The sequence below is a fragment of the Syngnathus acus genome, chromosome 8 (genome assembly GCF_901709675.1).
Source record: "Syngnathus acus chromosome 8, fSynAcu1.2, whole genome shotgun sequence".
NCBI lineage: Eukaryota > Metazoa > Chordata > Actinopteri > Syngnathiformes > Syngnathidae > Syngnathus > Syngnathus acus.
This window is the reverse complement of record NC_051093.1, coordinates 2,113,802-2,127,878: the sequence shown is the minus strand read 5'-3', so window position 1 is coordinate 2,127,878 and position 14,077 is coordinate 2,113,802. Positions and strand designations below refer to the sequence as shown.

The 14,077-nt window shown below is 44.8% G+C and overlaps 3 protein-coding genes across 4 annotated transcripts; 1 reads left to right on the top strand and 2 right to left on the bottom strand.

Moving 5' to 3' along the window:
- Positions 1-103: 103 nt before the first annotated feature.
- Positions 104-3,165, bottom strand: sumo2b (small ubiquitin like modifier 2b). The gene is made up of 4 exons (XM_037257694.1): positions 3,013-3,165; positions 1,877-2,008; positions 1,553-1,624; positions 104-838 (listed from the first exon to the last, which is right to left on the bottom strand). Exons 1-4 carry the CDS (start codon positions 3,031-3,033, stop codon positions 776-778), a joined length of 288 nt encoding a protein of 95 aa, XP_037113589.1. The 5' UTR covers positions 3,034-3,165; the 3' UTR covers positions 104-775.
- Positions 3,166-3,256: 91 nt separating this feature from the next.
- nup85 (nucleoporin 85) lies at positions 3,257-7,944 on the top strand. Of its 2 annotated transcripts, none has more exons than XM_037257686.1 (19): positions 3,257-3,762; positions 3,944-4,034; positions 4,222-4,378; positions 4,450-4,520; positions 4,610-4,653; positions 4,802-4,865; positions 4,950-5,068; positions 5,133-5,267; positions 5,406-5,528; positions 5,632-5,763; positions 5,847-5,953; positions 6,033-6,116; positions 6,199-6,264; positions 6,351-6,502; positions 6,600-6,717; positions 6,799-6,899; positions 7,018-7,169; positions 7,360-7,464; positions 7,784-7,944. In XM_037257686.1, exons 1-19 carry the CDS (start codon positions 3,730-3,732, stop codon positions 7,880-7,882), a joined length of 1,953 nt encoding a protein of 650 aa, XP_037113581.1. In that variant the 5' UTR covers positions 3,257-3,729; the 3' UTR covers positions 7,883-7,944. The 2 variants fall into 2 exon arrangements, with proteins under 2 accessions (XP_037113581.1, XP_037113580.1); XM_037257685.1 differs by having other exon boundaries at positions 4,947-5,068.
- Positions 7,945-7,975: 31 nt separating this feature from the next.
- Positions 7,976-13,976, bottom strand: gga3b (golgi associated, gamma adaptin ear containing, ARF binding protein 3b). The gene is made up of 17 exons (XM_037257684.1): positions 13,916-13,976; positions 13,558-13,642; positions 13,403-13,478; positions 13,234-13,332; positions 13,006-13,129; positions 12,827-12,930; positions 12,610-12,690; positions 12,319-12,456; positions 12,165-12,246; positions 11,975-12,085; positions 10,843-11,100; positions 10,256-10,341; positions 10,023-10,156; positions 9,651-9,925; positions 9,374-9,543; positions 9,049-9,159; positions 7,976-8,937 (listed from the first exon to the last, which is right to left on the bottom strand). Exons 1-17 carry the CDS (start codon positions 13,953-13,955, stop codon positions 8,827-8,829), a joined length of 2,085 nt encoding a protein of 694 aa, XP_037113579.1. The 5' UTR covers positions 13,956-13,976; the 3' UTR covers positions 7,976-8,826.
- Between the last annotated feature and the right edge of the window lie 101 nt (positions 13,977-14,077).

The following is a 14,077-nucleotide window of genomic DNA, read 5'->3' as shown; positions in this document are numbered from 1 at the left end:
TAACATACATCATCAACGGGGCACCGGAAACTCACAAATATGATTAATATCCTACTCTGAGTTATAGTTTTCTACTCACACCAAAGATCATCATAAAATAAGAGTTTTGGAAAAACAACAATAGCTTTATTTCAACAGGTATCTTAACAGACAATACAGATTGTTTGCATGACGGCAAAAAATATCCTCCTCCCCCTACCCTCCAAAAAAATGACGTTTGGTCTGGTTAACGGATTAATCAAAGCAATTGTCCACATATTTACCACCATATAAAGTTAAAAATCCAATTAGTTTTCATATGGTCACCAAATGAGATTTTGGGCCTGTTTCCACAGCGTGATAAAGCCCAGACGCTTATTGACGTGTTCTGAGTGGCCAGCTCTCAAGTGGTCAACACGCACGGTGACCTGATCACACAAATCAATTTTGCAGGTGGTTTGGCCCCTTGTGACCACATTCTTTAAGTAATGTGAAAACCGCAGAGAGTATCAATTTAACTCACCTTTAGAACCAATTTACTAGCAAATCTCCAGACCGAGCCTGGCGATTGGAAAAGTTACAATATTTATGATTCGAGAATGAGTCCAATTTGACGGGCTGAATCCTAAAGATCGAAGTGGATTGGTTTATGTACAAAAAGTACAGAAGTAAGAGGGCCAAGACTGAAAATACTGTACAGCAGTCATTGAAACTTTGATAGGACAAGATGTGAATGATGTTTATGCCAGGCTGCGGTTCTGTTAAATGAGGAAAGATGACACATGGGGGCGGTTGATTAAATCACTCCTCCTGTCTGTTGTTGGAACACGTCAATCGTGTCTTCATCTTCCATTTCCAACTGTGAACGAGAACAATTAAAACCATTAATTTAATTTGTTTTAACTTGGCAGAAACCTGCAAAAACGCTTAAGTTTGGTGTCTAAAGTTTGAAAATAAAAGATAAGACCATAAAAAAAAACGTTTACCCCCTCCCACACACTTGAAACACATTTCTGTATACTGTAAACAAGCATGGCACAACAATCATCCATCACTGCACGAAAGACAATCTAGAAACAAATGCAAATATAAAGGCCTTAAGTGCATTACTCCCAATAAGCCAAGGTAATCACCGCAATGATCAGAAATGTAGTTGTGTGATCGGAAGTAGATATGCTATATTTTCATTATTCACCAAGATGTTGAGCAAACATGCTGTTTGAAGAAAAAGGTCAAGCTTAAGTCTTGATCTGCACTATAATTACAAGCCTTCCTCTTGTCACATGGCCTACTTGCCCACAGAATTGCTTTTGTCCATTTAAGAATATCTTGGATTCTGCATGTTTGCAAATTATGAGTCTTGGAGAGACACTCAGTTGACCCTCCCTCCCCACTCTGAGGGAACAGGGCAAAGAATGCATGAAATTTTGGACAACCCTCATCCAAGACTTGACACGAAAGCTTCAAACGCATCAACAACAAATCACGTGGAGTCGATTCCAGGAGCACAAGGGTGAACTTCATCAGATCCTCTTTGAATGACATGTTGGTTTTTAAAATATCTTAAACTTACTTGTGATGGGGTGTCATTCTCGTTTATTGGCTGTCCATCAAATCTGAACCGGATTTGCCTCATAGCAAGTCCCTGGAAAACACACACATTGTCAGTCTTCAATCTTATACGGTTGTTAGATGGTAGCAAATGATGAATGATGTCGCAATCACTCATATATGTATAAAGTGGAACATTATTGAAGTGTCCAGAAATATTCTTCTTATTCACATACGGTGGAGGGTGACCATATAAATGGTATAAAACGATTATGCTCATTATAAAATGCAAAGACGTCCAATTGTCCTACAATCATAACCGTACAACAGATAAATTACTGCTCACCTGTCTCTCGCAGTAGGCCCTCATGAGCTTGTTGAGGGCCGTGTGTCTTTTGATCTTGAACTGCACGACGGATCCATCCTGGCCCGCCACCTTCAGGTTGATGTGTTCACTACCTTCTGTCTTCACACCTTCCTATGGAACACAAACACGAAAAAACACAAAACTGATATTTTTATGTTGCAGTGGTGGGCGGTCACAGCCAGCAAGAATTTCTCCGTTGGCCTGCACATCGCTGGCGTCTGGCCGGCCAAATCTCCTACGTCACAATGTGGCAAGCCCATATTGACAAAGTAAGAAGTAGGCTGGTCAGTCCTAAACATGCCAGATGAACAAGAATATCCACCAACATAAGGTGCAGGAAGTACAGATCTCAATGGAGAAAGGAAAAATAAAAACTCGACCAGAAAATAAATACTCAACTAAATTACAGCCTGCAATATCACAGTGCAGTCGCAAACCTGAAAAATATACCCAAGCACAGTAACAAAGTATTAGCATTATTCAGAGTACATACACCTGAAAGATATACCCAAGTACAAACAGGAACAAAATATTCATTCCACATTATTCAAGGAGATGGATTAAAAATATAGTTAAGTACAGTAATGGAGAATTAGTACTTCGTTGCTCAAATACAGAAGACTGAAAAATCTAAATACAGGAATAAGAGTATTTGTTCTTGTTCCCACCGGTGGGCATCACGGGAGTATTTTTCCGTAACGGAGAATTGGTACTTCGTTGCTCAAATACAGAATACTGAAAAATCCCAAAACAGTAATAGATTATTTGTACTTGTTACTTCACACCAGTAGCCATCACGGGAGTATTTCTCCCCTTTCCAATGATCCGACAATTCAAAGGATGCAAACATTATATGGAGACACGAACTGCGGGTGCCACCAGCTGGTTGGCTAAACCGTGTGCTCAAGCACAAAATGCCGGACGCGCGCCCCTCGATGCGCGTGCACAAGCCTTCCGGTCTATCCAAGTCGGTTCAACGACTTCAGTTGTCGCTTGAAAACTTAGACAAGATGAGACCAATTCACGTGGAAATTCCCGCTTCAAATGAGCCCCTACGCCTCCCACGTTGTGGATTCAAGTCGGATTTGATAGCGGCGTGATGTAGTTGCACTCACCTTCGGTTTCTCATCAGCCATGGTCGCTCTTTTGGCGCTTTCGCTTTGCTGCCACACAAAGAACACGGGTGCGCGCACGTGCTCGTTCCCGCTAAAAGTTTCCAAACCCTGCGTGCGCGGCCCCGAGACGGTGCGCGCACGACACAGTGAGCCCCGATTGGCCACCGGCAGTCACAAGGGTGAACGGCAGCCCGGGCGTGGGCGGGAGAGGCAAGATGCTCGTTACAGAGATTCTTGGCCCCGCGTGAACGCGCATGTCGTTTTTTTTCACTTTGTTGGCGTTTAGATTGCGGTAAATGTACCGAATCAAAGCACCAACTACCCCAAGAACGACTATCTTCCAACGGGTGTCGCCATGAAATGCGGTCTTTGTTGCCCGCCTACGTACAAACGGCCATTGTATGTTCGTCATTTTTGTGTTCCTAAATCCTTTACTTTCATATAAAACTGAAGACCGTGGGTGTGGTTCTTGTCAGACAATAGTTTCGTAGAGTAATTTCGGTGCTTTATAAATTCGGATTGCCTACGAAGAGAAGGGGTATGGAAAATCAGGCATGAGAATGGGCAGCCATGTCCTGACGTCATCAGGCGACATCATGGGGCCCTTTCGATGTATGGCAGGCGCGCGCTAAACCATTCCATTTGTACTTCATCTGTGTATTTCTCACTTTCTCTATACTATTTCACATTGTATTGTACTGGCGAAATTATTCCCGGATGGAGGAGGTCGACGTTGACCCGATAATTACAGTAAGAAACCTAATTTTTCTCATTTTATCTTCTCTCAAATATGTCAGACGTAAACGTCCAGCAAAACCATTCAAACTACACACAGCTCAAAATGTAGTTTCTTGAGTACAAGTTCAAGTTAAGATATGGCAAATGTCTGTTTCTGTTGTGTTCATGCCATGTCTGTTATTTTCCCTTGCAGAATATTCCAACATCCAGACATGGGAAGCATTTGGGTTTTGCTTGGGGTCCAGGAAATATCCTTGTGTATGAGACCCTTTACAAACAACCGGGTGTGTATATAAAAAGCCTACACACCTACATTCAAACCCATGTTGAGTGGCATTTGGTAATTACTGATACATTAATTTAACAAATATTCTGGGACTCTTGATAATATAAATGCTCAGTGTTGCCATACTTTGCCTCTGTCAGGTGTATCCTATCCAATGCCTGCTTGCTTCTGCCCTCCGTTTGCAGGCAGTTTGGGGTCATGCAGCTCCTCCATCCACGACGTCAGGAAGGACGAAGACATTTACTCTCCCATTTTACGCAAACTCTTCAATGAGTCACACCACATCTTTGTTGGTCTCCAAACAATCCAAGAGGAGATCCCCAGCAAGAACAAGAAGTCCCAGTAAGTCCCAACTCGTGACTTATCCTGTTCATCTGCAATCATGGAGTCAAACATGTTTTTTTCCTCCTTAGATTTGTCAGCATTAGTAAAAATTATAGATCTGTAATCCGAGCATGTATAGAAGAGCTTCAACAAGTTGCAGGTTTGCATTTTCTTACTACAGCTATGGATTGTTAGCACCAACTATTCAATGATAATATATGGTTTCTTTTAATGTCTTCCTTTTATTAGTTAATACCAGTGACTCAGCGGTGTGCACACAATATGGAAATCAGGTGTGTGCTTTTTTTCATCAAGCATCATTCTGAATATTCTTTTATGATTGAAAAAAAAACCCCAGAATGAATAAAGTGGATTTCTAAAATATAATTACTATTTGTACTGCATTTTAATCTCACCCAATCTTTTGTTCTGTTTAATTAGGTGTCAATCCTGTTGGCCATTGAACTGATCTGGAATCTCTGTGAAGTGCTCTTCATTGACGCTGGTCAGTGTCACTATGAACATTTTTTTTTTCCTCCTTTTTTTTATGTTTACAGCCAACCTTTCTCTCGATTCTGCCTGTTTCCAGGCCCTCTGTTGCTCCACCTGCTAAACTGGGTGAGGCTGCACAAGGCCGATGTGGACGAGAAGGCCATGCATGTGCTGCGAAGCGAGAGTCCCGCTGAACACCGCGACTACTGGGACGTGGTAGGTGATGTGCGCAATCCGCCTGTGAATTCCCGAAGATTTATGACGGCATTTTCTGGCACAGGTGGTGGGCTACGTGCTGCAGGGCCGCTTGGAGGAAGTCAGACAGTTGCTGCAGAAGCAGGCCACCCTCCAGCCCACTGCCAGGAGCATGTTCAAGCTGATGGACAACCTGCTCAGCAAGATGCCCTTCTATCATGTAAGACCTTGCTCAAATTCATTTTTGATTTATTTAGGCTATATGGATGTTGTTTTGTGGAAGGCCACATCTGGCCACCAGGCTGTAATGTTCAAGCACCACTGAAAGAATCCCCACTCTTGTTGAACGTTCCTTCAGCCCGGTGGCACCCAGACGTCGACAGAGTTTGACATCAAGTGGCGACACTGGCACGAGGAAGTAGACCGCTGCCTCCAGGACAACTCTTTTGCCAGCAACCCACACCTGGAACTCATATGCAAGGTCAGAGCACCCTCAGCCTTTCACAAAGTGTAACTACTGTAGTATTCGTGTCTTGACTGTGTGCCTTAAAGGCATTTAATTCCCTGTCATATTTTTATTCCAGATCTTGGTGGGAGATGAAGACACTTTGCTGGAACATAAAGAACTTGTTGGCACCTGGTACCACTTTCTGGTCACAAGGTTGCTCTACAGCCACCCCACAGTCAAATCCACAGAGCTGCATTTCTACGCACAGGTACGGTCGTGACAGCGCCGCCGTTTGCCATTCATGCCGCTTCTTAATCTCAGCTGTCTAACATGTTTGTGCGCTCTTTGCAGTCCTGCATGACCATGTTTCTAGACCCCAGGAGCGTGCCAGAAGCCTTGGACAGCATTTTATTAGCTGCTTTTGAGTTTGACATCCATCAGGTCATCAAGGACTGCAGGTAGTGAATGAATTTACTGTGCCTTTTTTTAATTGTTGCCTCAATGTTTTTATTAAATCCTCCCTTGTGTCCTCCTCAGCATTGCCCTGAACAATTGGTGGTTCGTGGCCCACCTGACAGATCTACTTGATCACTGCCAGCTCCTTCAGTCCCACAATCTGCAGTAAGGACCGTACGAGTGACCAGACGCGTTGTCACATCACAGAGCTGCATCAAATCTTTTTTTTTTTTTTTTGTCTTCTTAGCTTTGGCTCCAACTTGAGAGAGTTTCTGCTGTTGGAGTACGCATCTGGTCTCTTCACTCACCATAGGTAGAGGCTCCGTCATGATCAACCATATCGTCGGGCATCTTAGCACAGAGTGAGCGAATTCTTCAACATGTCATCCTTGTGTTCAGTCTGTGGCAGTTGGCCGTGGACTACTTTGACCACTGCCCTGAGTTCGGCCGTGTTTACCTGGAGCTGCAGATGGAGCGCATACCCTTAGACACGGAGCGTAAAGCCCTCAAGGTGCTCAGGATCTGTGAGCAACGGCAGATGTCAGAGCAAGGTAGCGAAGCTAATCACTGAATGAAATGTTCAAACTGTGGCTTTTGTAAACATTACTTTGGAGTACAAACTGATTTTTGTGTGTCTATTTTACCCAGTGCGCAGTATTTGTAAGATCATGGCCATGCGTGCTCTGAGGAACAACAGACTCGGTTCCGCTCTCTCCTGGAGCATCAGAGCCAAAGACGCCGCCTTCGCCACCTTGATTTCAGAAAGGTTTGTTTGTGCCCCAGGATGACCCCACCCCCCTCTCGGAAAACCTCAACCCATCTAATGAACCTCCGCATGCGTCCTCAGGTTTTTACAGGATTACTCTGCCAGAGGGACCTTTTCCGATCTGGACCTCATCGACAATTTAGGTTCGGCAATGCTGCTCAGTGACAGGCTTACATTCCTTGGTATGATTTTCCTCAAGCATTGTGGGAGGCCGAACCCCATTAAGAGTGTGTCATGTTGCTCTGGTATGCGCTTGAATTTTCTTTTCATGTTTTTTCCTTTCTTTTTATTTTGTTTTAGGGAAGTACCGTGAGTTCCACAAGTTTTACGGCGAGAAGCACTTCAGGGATGCGGCCAAGCTTCTCCTCTCCTTGATGACTGCCAAGATCGCCCCCAGAAGCTTCTGGATGACTCTACTGACAGACGCCCTGCCGCTGCTTGAGCAAAAAGAGGTCAGTGAGGCAAAACGTTGAGCTGGCTTACAACATATCACCGCTGTCTTCAGAAACCTCACCGCTACCGAAGATGCTAGATGCCGGCACCAACTGTGCCCCAGCATCTCGCGTATCGCTCGGGCTATGAAAATGTGCACAAAGGGAACTCGATCCATTGATGTCATTGGTTTGTGCTGCTGGATTTCAGGTCATTTTCACTGCAGAGCAAACCTACGAGCTTATCTTCTGTTTGGAGGAACTCACCTCCTCAAACTCCGCCACCGCTGCTTCCACGACCGACGCCCCCATGCAGGTACACGTCTCCTCAGTGTGTCAAAGCGCGACACAAATTCATCTCTTACAAAACACGCTCGAATGTATCTTATTTTCAACTGTTATTGACTAAAAAGCACCCAGATTTTGACTAAAATGGACATAATGCAGCATGGCTCCACATTGTGAGGAAGATGCAATAGAGTTCTCGAGCTATTTCCAATTCTTTTCAAATTTATTAAGGTTTACAAATAACTGCCAAAGTGGGGACAGACCAATAGTATTGAGTTGTGGGGGCAAAAATGAAATTGACCATATTTGGACATTTATTCTTCATTTGGGTGTCTTTGCTGTGCCAGGAGGAAGACTTAGAGGTGACCAAAGTGGAGCTCCTCAGACTGGCCCTGGCCCGCAACTTGGCCAAGGCCATCATCAACGAAGGCACAGTGCAAATGTGAACACTCGGCTCATTTTCTACCGTTTCTATTCATTTCCAACTAAAATCCTGTTTGATAACCAACCCGGTGATGCTTCTTTCATAACACACCAGCTTCCACTCACACACAAATATTTATTTCATGCTGCAAACAAACTGAATGTACAAATGTAAAACATGTCACATATTCACAAATGACAATACAGTAGATTTGATTTATGTACATTTAACACGCGCTTCTGCACATCTCAGATGCAAACGAGGCTTTGCGGAGTCGTCACCATGACGCAATTCCACTGCCAAATATTTACTTTCGTTTATGTCCATATATTTTATTTCACATTGTCAAGGTTCGGTGTTAACTGACAGTTAAACATACGGCAAGTATCGTGAACGCCTGCTAAAGTGAAGGCTTAGAATTGCTCATAGATGGCAACAAAGCACAACCTTTGCCAGACCAAGCTTATCAACTCCTTTCGAATGATAATGTCGATCTGAATATGCTGCGGCTGGTTTTGTCCTCCCCGATACTAGTTGAAGAAAAATGATAATCAATGAATAACGTCAAATGAAATAGAAGCTGCGCTACACTCAAGTCTTTTGGTTGTTAGAAATGAATCCTTCTACAGTGACATCGCAAAATCTTTGTTAAACAAAAAAATTTACTAAAACGGTGACACTGTGCGAACAGTGAATAAATACAAATAAATGCTAAAATACTGGAGATCTGACACATTTGCCAGATGGATTTTCTAGTTACAAATTCTGAAAATGTACGCATAGGTTTATCCCCATTAAGATTTAATTTATCATGATTTTTGTCATTACAGGTGTAAACATTAACTTGGATATTCCTGTCAGAGGAGACATATGACATTTTTGTTTTAGTAAGAAGAAAAAAAACTAAAATGTTAAATTGTTTCAACTGTATTAATGGAGTGATGATAGTTGTCTGGAGTTTTGTGTTTATAGGTGTCCCCATGCCTCGGGCGGGGGGAACTGGTCCACTTCCCCCACCTCGTTGCACAGTACACCCCCAAGTGTGAATGCCAGTTTGTAACGCAGGCGAACCTTCTCCTGAAAACACGCAAACAACAAACAATGACTGCGAGTCAGCAAAACGTGAGGTGATGTCAGCTGATTTGTATTGAGAGTAATGTGACATTTGCGTGTGTGGGTGTGACTCACCTTCATTGGATTGGCCAGCAGCATGATCTGTGTGATGGAGGCCGGGGGCAGGATGGGGTTGAACGCAGCCAGTTCTGTTCCCGAAGGAGGCTGCAGCTTCACCTTCATTGACTGGAATAGGAGAGGGCCGGGGTTATAATTGCATAGTGATGACATTAGATGATGACAAATCACTACTTTTACATTAGTCAGGCTTGGCTTTGTAAAAATAAAAGCTAGTGCCAAGATACCACAAGATGGTGCCAAAGCATTGCTTTTGTTAGAAGGGGCTTTGGCGCCATCTTGTGGCTTCTTTGGATGTTTCAGAAAAAGCACAACTTCTTACCTTTGGTACAGCAGCTTGCAGTACCACCCCGTGCACAGGGAGTGGTGCCGTGTTAAGCATGGACACCACCATGACTAACACGTCGAGCCTGCCGGGGGGAGAGTCGGAGGCAAAGTTGAACAGAACCCGAACGCCGTCCTTGTCGTAGGCGGTGACCGGCAGCACTTTACCTACAGCGGGAAGAACGGGTTAGCGGCTAGCCGATCGGAAGCCAGCAGACATGACACCCAGCCAATTAGCCAAATCTATTTGAGTGTAATCCGTTAGTCGGTCTTACTGGGTCTGATGGCCTCCAGAGGAACGTGAACATTGCTCAGGGATATCTGCGCCGCTCTGGCAGGGCTTCCCTGAGCGGCGGCGTGGGCTGGGGAGAGCGGGTGGAACAGCGGGCTGCCCGGGATGGAGGCCAGGTTCTGGGCCTTGGTGTGGGTCAGAGCAGGCGAGCTGGGCAGAACGGTTTGAAGGAGAGATGCTGGAGAGGGGGAGCTCGACACGCCTGCAGGGGGAGGAACGACTGGCGGCGCCCTGAAATTGCTTCCCATCATCATATGACTGGGAAATGTGCAAAGTCACATGTTTTATTCGTCACAGCTATTAGAGATAACATACAAATTGTGACTAATATAACAAAGTAGAAAAAAAAACTTACCTTTTGTGATCGGGGAAGCCCATCATAGCCAAGTCTTGAAGATTCTGGAGTGAGGTCAAGTCAGGTTCTGCCGGGGGTAAGAGTGGAGCCGGGCATAGAGCGCTCCCAAACAAATCTGTACTCGATGCAGGGGCCTGAAGGCACGGAAAGCCCTTTGAGCACTTGTTCTGTGTACCTTTTCCTTTTTATGTGTGTACTAGAAGGGCCAACGTGGAACTAGTAGTGGAAAATACCTGCAAAGAACTCCATTGATTGGTCGCTTCGTTCAGCTTTGGTTTGGGTTGGTTGCCCGCTAATGCGGGGTCCTCATCTTTTAGTCCTGCAAGACATACAAAATTCATTTAGGGTGTATTCAGATCAGAAAAGTCCTTTAGTCCGCTTGTTTGGTCCGGGCCAAAATCAGACTTAATTGTTTTCGTTTGGTGCGGTTCCTATTCCTATTTTGCAAGTGAAATATATTTTGTAAACACATCCACGCTTGTGACGATCTGTGCTTCCATTGGAGAGCAATGACCAGGGTGGCTCACAGAGCACAGACCCGGAAATAGAGGAAAAATGCAAGTCCTACGTGCTGCGTTCCTGCTCTGCATATTTGGGCTGTTGGTCGGATCTACGCTGTTTGTATTCACACCTGAAGCGAACCGAGACCACTTTAAAAAGTGGGTCTCAGTCCGGTTCTTTAATCCGCACCAGGATTAGTTTGTGTGTATTCACACCTGCATAAAGCGTCCGGACCAGCGTTAGAATCGGACCCTGGTCTGAATACACCCTTAGACCTTTCAACTGTTTTTGCTCATAAGTCAGGGAGTTGTGCGAGCACCTAACGACAGCAGCTCCAGATCAAGAAGCGAGAGCGCGTCGGAGGCGAAGTCAGGCGGAGGGTGAGCCGGACCGCTGCCCTGACGGGCCGGAGAGCCCGTCGGCTGTTTAGGAGGCGGCGGCAGGGCGGGGAAGGACGAGTCTCCCAAGATGTCTGACAGATCGCCGGAGAGCAGCGCGGGGACTGCGGGTTGAGGAGGGCTCGGCGGGTCAGCGCCGCCGGCCAGGTCCACGAGTGTGTCTGTCGTCTCTGGCGAGTCTGGAAGGTAAACGCGGCAAGATTGTGACGCGCCGGATGAAAAGATGGCTCATGAGGGCATGTGTCATTTCTATACACAGTCAAACCTCGGTTTTCGAATGTCCCGGTTCTCGAACAAAGCGGAATTCAAACAGAAAATTCGAGATTTCTTTGCTTCGGTTGTCGAAGAAAATTCGGAGGTCGAACCTCGCAAGATGAGGACCCGAGAAAACTCGACCGCGCGGCCCGGATGCCGACTGACTTCGTTCGTTATTGTATTTTCGTTACTTTGAGGATTGTATTAACCCCTAATCATGCCTCCAAAGAAAGCAAGTGGGAGCAGTAAAGCCATCCGAAAACACAAAGACGCTCTTAAAGCAATGCGACAGTGAGCGCTCGGCGTGCTGCGGTTGCGCGATCGGACCAAATTAAGCTCCCTGCGCACTGAGGTCCACTTAAATTTTAGAAAGTACATCAGGACTTTAAAAATATTTTCTAAATTTCAGCGACGGCTCTGTCACAATATGGCGACCAGCGTGGTGCAGTTGCGCGATCGGACAAAAATGCGCAAATGAAAAAATGCTTAAAAAAGGTGTTTTTTTTTAGTCTTGGAACGGATTAAATTTTTTTCCATTATTTGTAATGGGAAAAATAGATACGGAATTCGACCGATTCACTTCTCGAACCGCCTTCTGAAACGGATTGTGGTCGGAAACCGAGGCTCCATTGCGTGTGTGTGTGTGTGTGTGTGTGTGTATGTATATATATATATATATATATATATATATATATATATATATATATATATATATATATATATATATATATGTATGTGTGTGTGCATGCGTGCATTTTTTCTTGCGTGTCAATGTGTGGGCTCATATAATCATCTGACCGTTATGTCCACGAGGCTCCAGGCTGTCTCCATTGATGGGCAAGCCCTCAACAATTCTCTTGTAGGCGTTGATGACTCTGGAGAGGTCATCGCTGGCCTGCAGGATGTCACCTGAGCAGAGTAACCATTCATCCCTCGTTAAGAATTCATCAATTGTCCTTAACTGATCGGGTGGAAGAACTTGGCAAACCTAAACTGGTGTCGTTGTCCTCAGCCTCTGTGGCCATTTTGAAAGCGGCCCGCCTCAGCTTATCACAACGGTCATACAGTTCCTAAGGCAGCAGAGAACAAGGTTGTCAAGTAAGGCTTTGATGTGACGTGACCTTTTTTTTTAAAAGGCAAACCTTCATAATCTCCTTGTCAGACTCTGACGAGGAATCTTTGTCGTAGTGGGACAGCATCTCGGACAAGAGCTTGACGTTGATGTTTACCTCCTCCAGCGTGTTGCAGCGTTTTGATGCCTTCTGCACCCGCACCTCGTCCTGGGGAATGACAGACGATGTAATCGCAAAATCAGCTCTGGCGGTTACCACGACGACAAAGTTCGTAAATACTAAACAAAATAATTGTGTGAAATATTTGAAGATAATTTTGTTTAGATTTTAAAACACGACATGATTGTTGAAGTGTCTCACCTCCTTAACCATATTTTTGATTAACCTGTTGGCCTCCTGGAGGTCTTCAGGATTTTTGCTCCGGAGAAGCTCAGTAAGGAGCTGTGGACACACACACACACACACACACACACAGCAACATAGAAACATTGCCGACAAAACAAGCGCAAGTAACTGAGCAATCATCTGGAGCAGTTTGCAATCTGTTTATCAAATAACATAACAAAAGCTTGCAGACCTTCCCCATGTCTTCGTTGTCAAACACAGGGTGCTTGGGCCGTGTGGGCGGAGAGGGAATCAAAGTCCGGTCCAGCGGCAATTCTGGGTCCCGGGTCACCAGCCCTTTGGGAAGAGAGTTGTCATGAACAAAGAAAGTGAGAGGAAAAGAAGGCTGCTCCAAATTGTGTCAAAGCATACCTTGTCTTCTCAGTGTTTGGTAGGCTTCGTTTATCTTGGGCTCATTAGGGAACGCCACGGTCCAGCTGTACAGCATTTCTACAATCTTTGTCTTTGCCTTCTCGGGTGCGCTGTCGCCCATGTACTGGAAATCAGTGAAATTATCATGTTTGGCCAAACATTTTGAGGACCGGGGTGGATCCCCTGAGATAGATGGGGGTACGTTGTACAGCACTTAAGACAACTCACCTTTGGAGACACGACTTTAATCAACTCGTTTAAAAATCGATATTTTCCAACTTCATTATGAAACCTCCTCCCGCAGTTTTTCATGCACGCCTCTAACACCTGCGCACACAATCAAGATATTTAAATCAATCAAGCTTGCTTATGCTGCACAGAAGATTGTTCTTCTTACTGTAAGAGCCTGAAGAGCTTCCCATTCTTGTGGTGAGTGGATTTTGTGGACTAGTAATGGTATTGCAATTTGGGGGCTGCAGGAAGAAAGTTCAAATGAGATATATTTGTCCCAGGGGAGGAAAATGCCAAACGTTTTGTGAATATAAAACAAACCCTTCAAGTTCTTTGTTGACTTGGTCACAGAAGCCAATGATGTACTCCCAGTCCTCTTGTCTGTTAGTTGGATGGGTGGCTTTATCTGAGACACACATTTCCACATGATTTGATCATTAGTCCAATCATACAATTCATAACTCGTGTCAAGTCAACAGACACATTTAAAAACAGATCTCCACCCTGATGACTGACATGATGCACACATAGACCAGTGACGACCATATCGGCGCCGAAAGTGCTTGAAAGCAGTGCTGACATCTACTGTATAAAATAATTGACTGTATTGTGACCCTGGCATTAGAATCTGCATGATAACAGGTATGTTTTGATTGATAAAATAGCAATAATCACTCACTGAGCCAGGATTCAAGCGACTCCCCTTCCTGATACGCCATAGCAATCAAGGCATCGCGAGATGTTACGAGCGTATGAACGAGAGTTGCGTATAATGGCATTCTTGGCTAAATATAATACAATGTAGGAACAAAAAATGGCATATAGTAAAACATAAATTCAA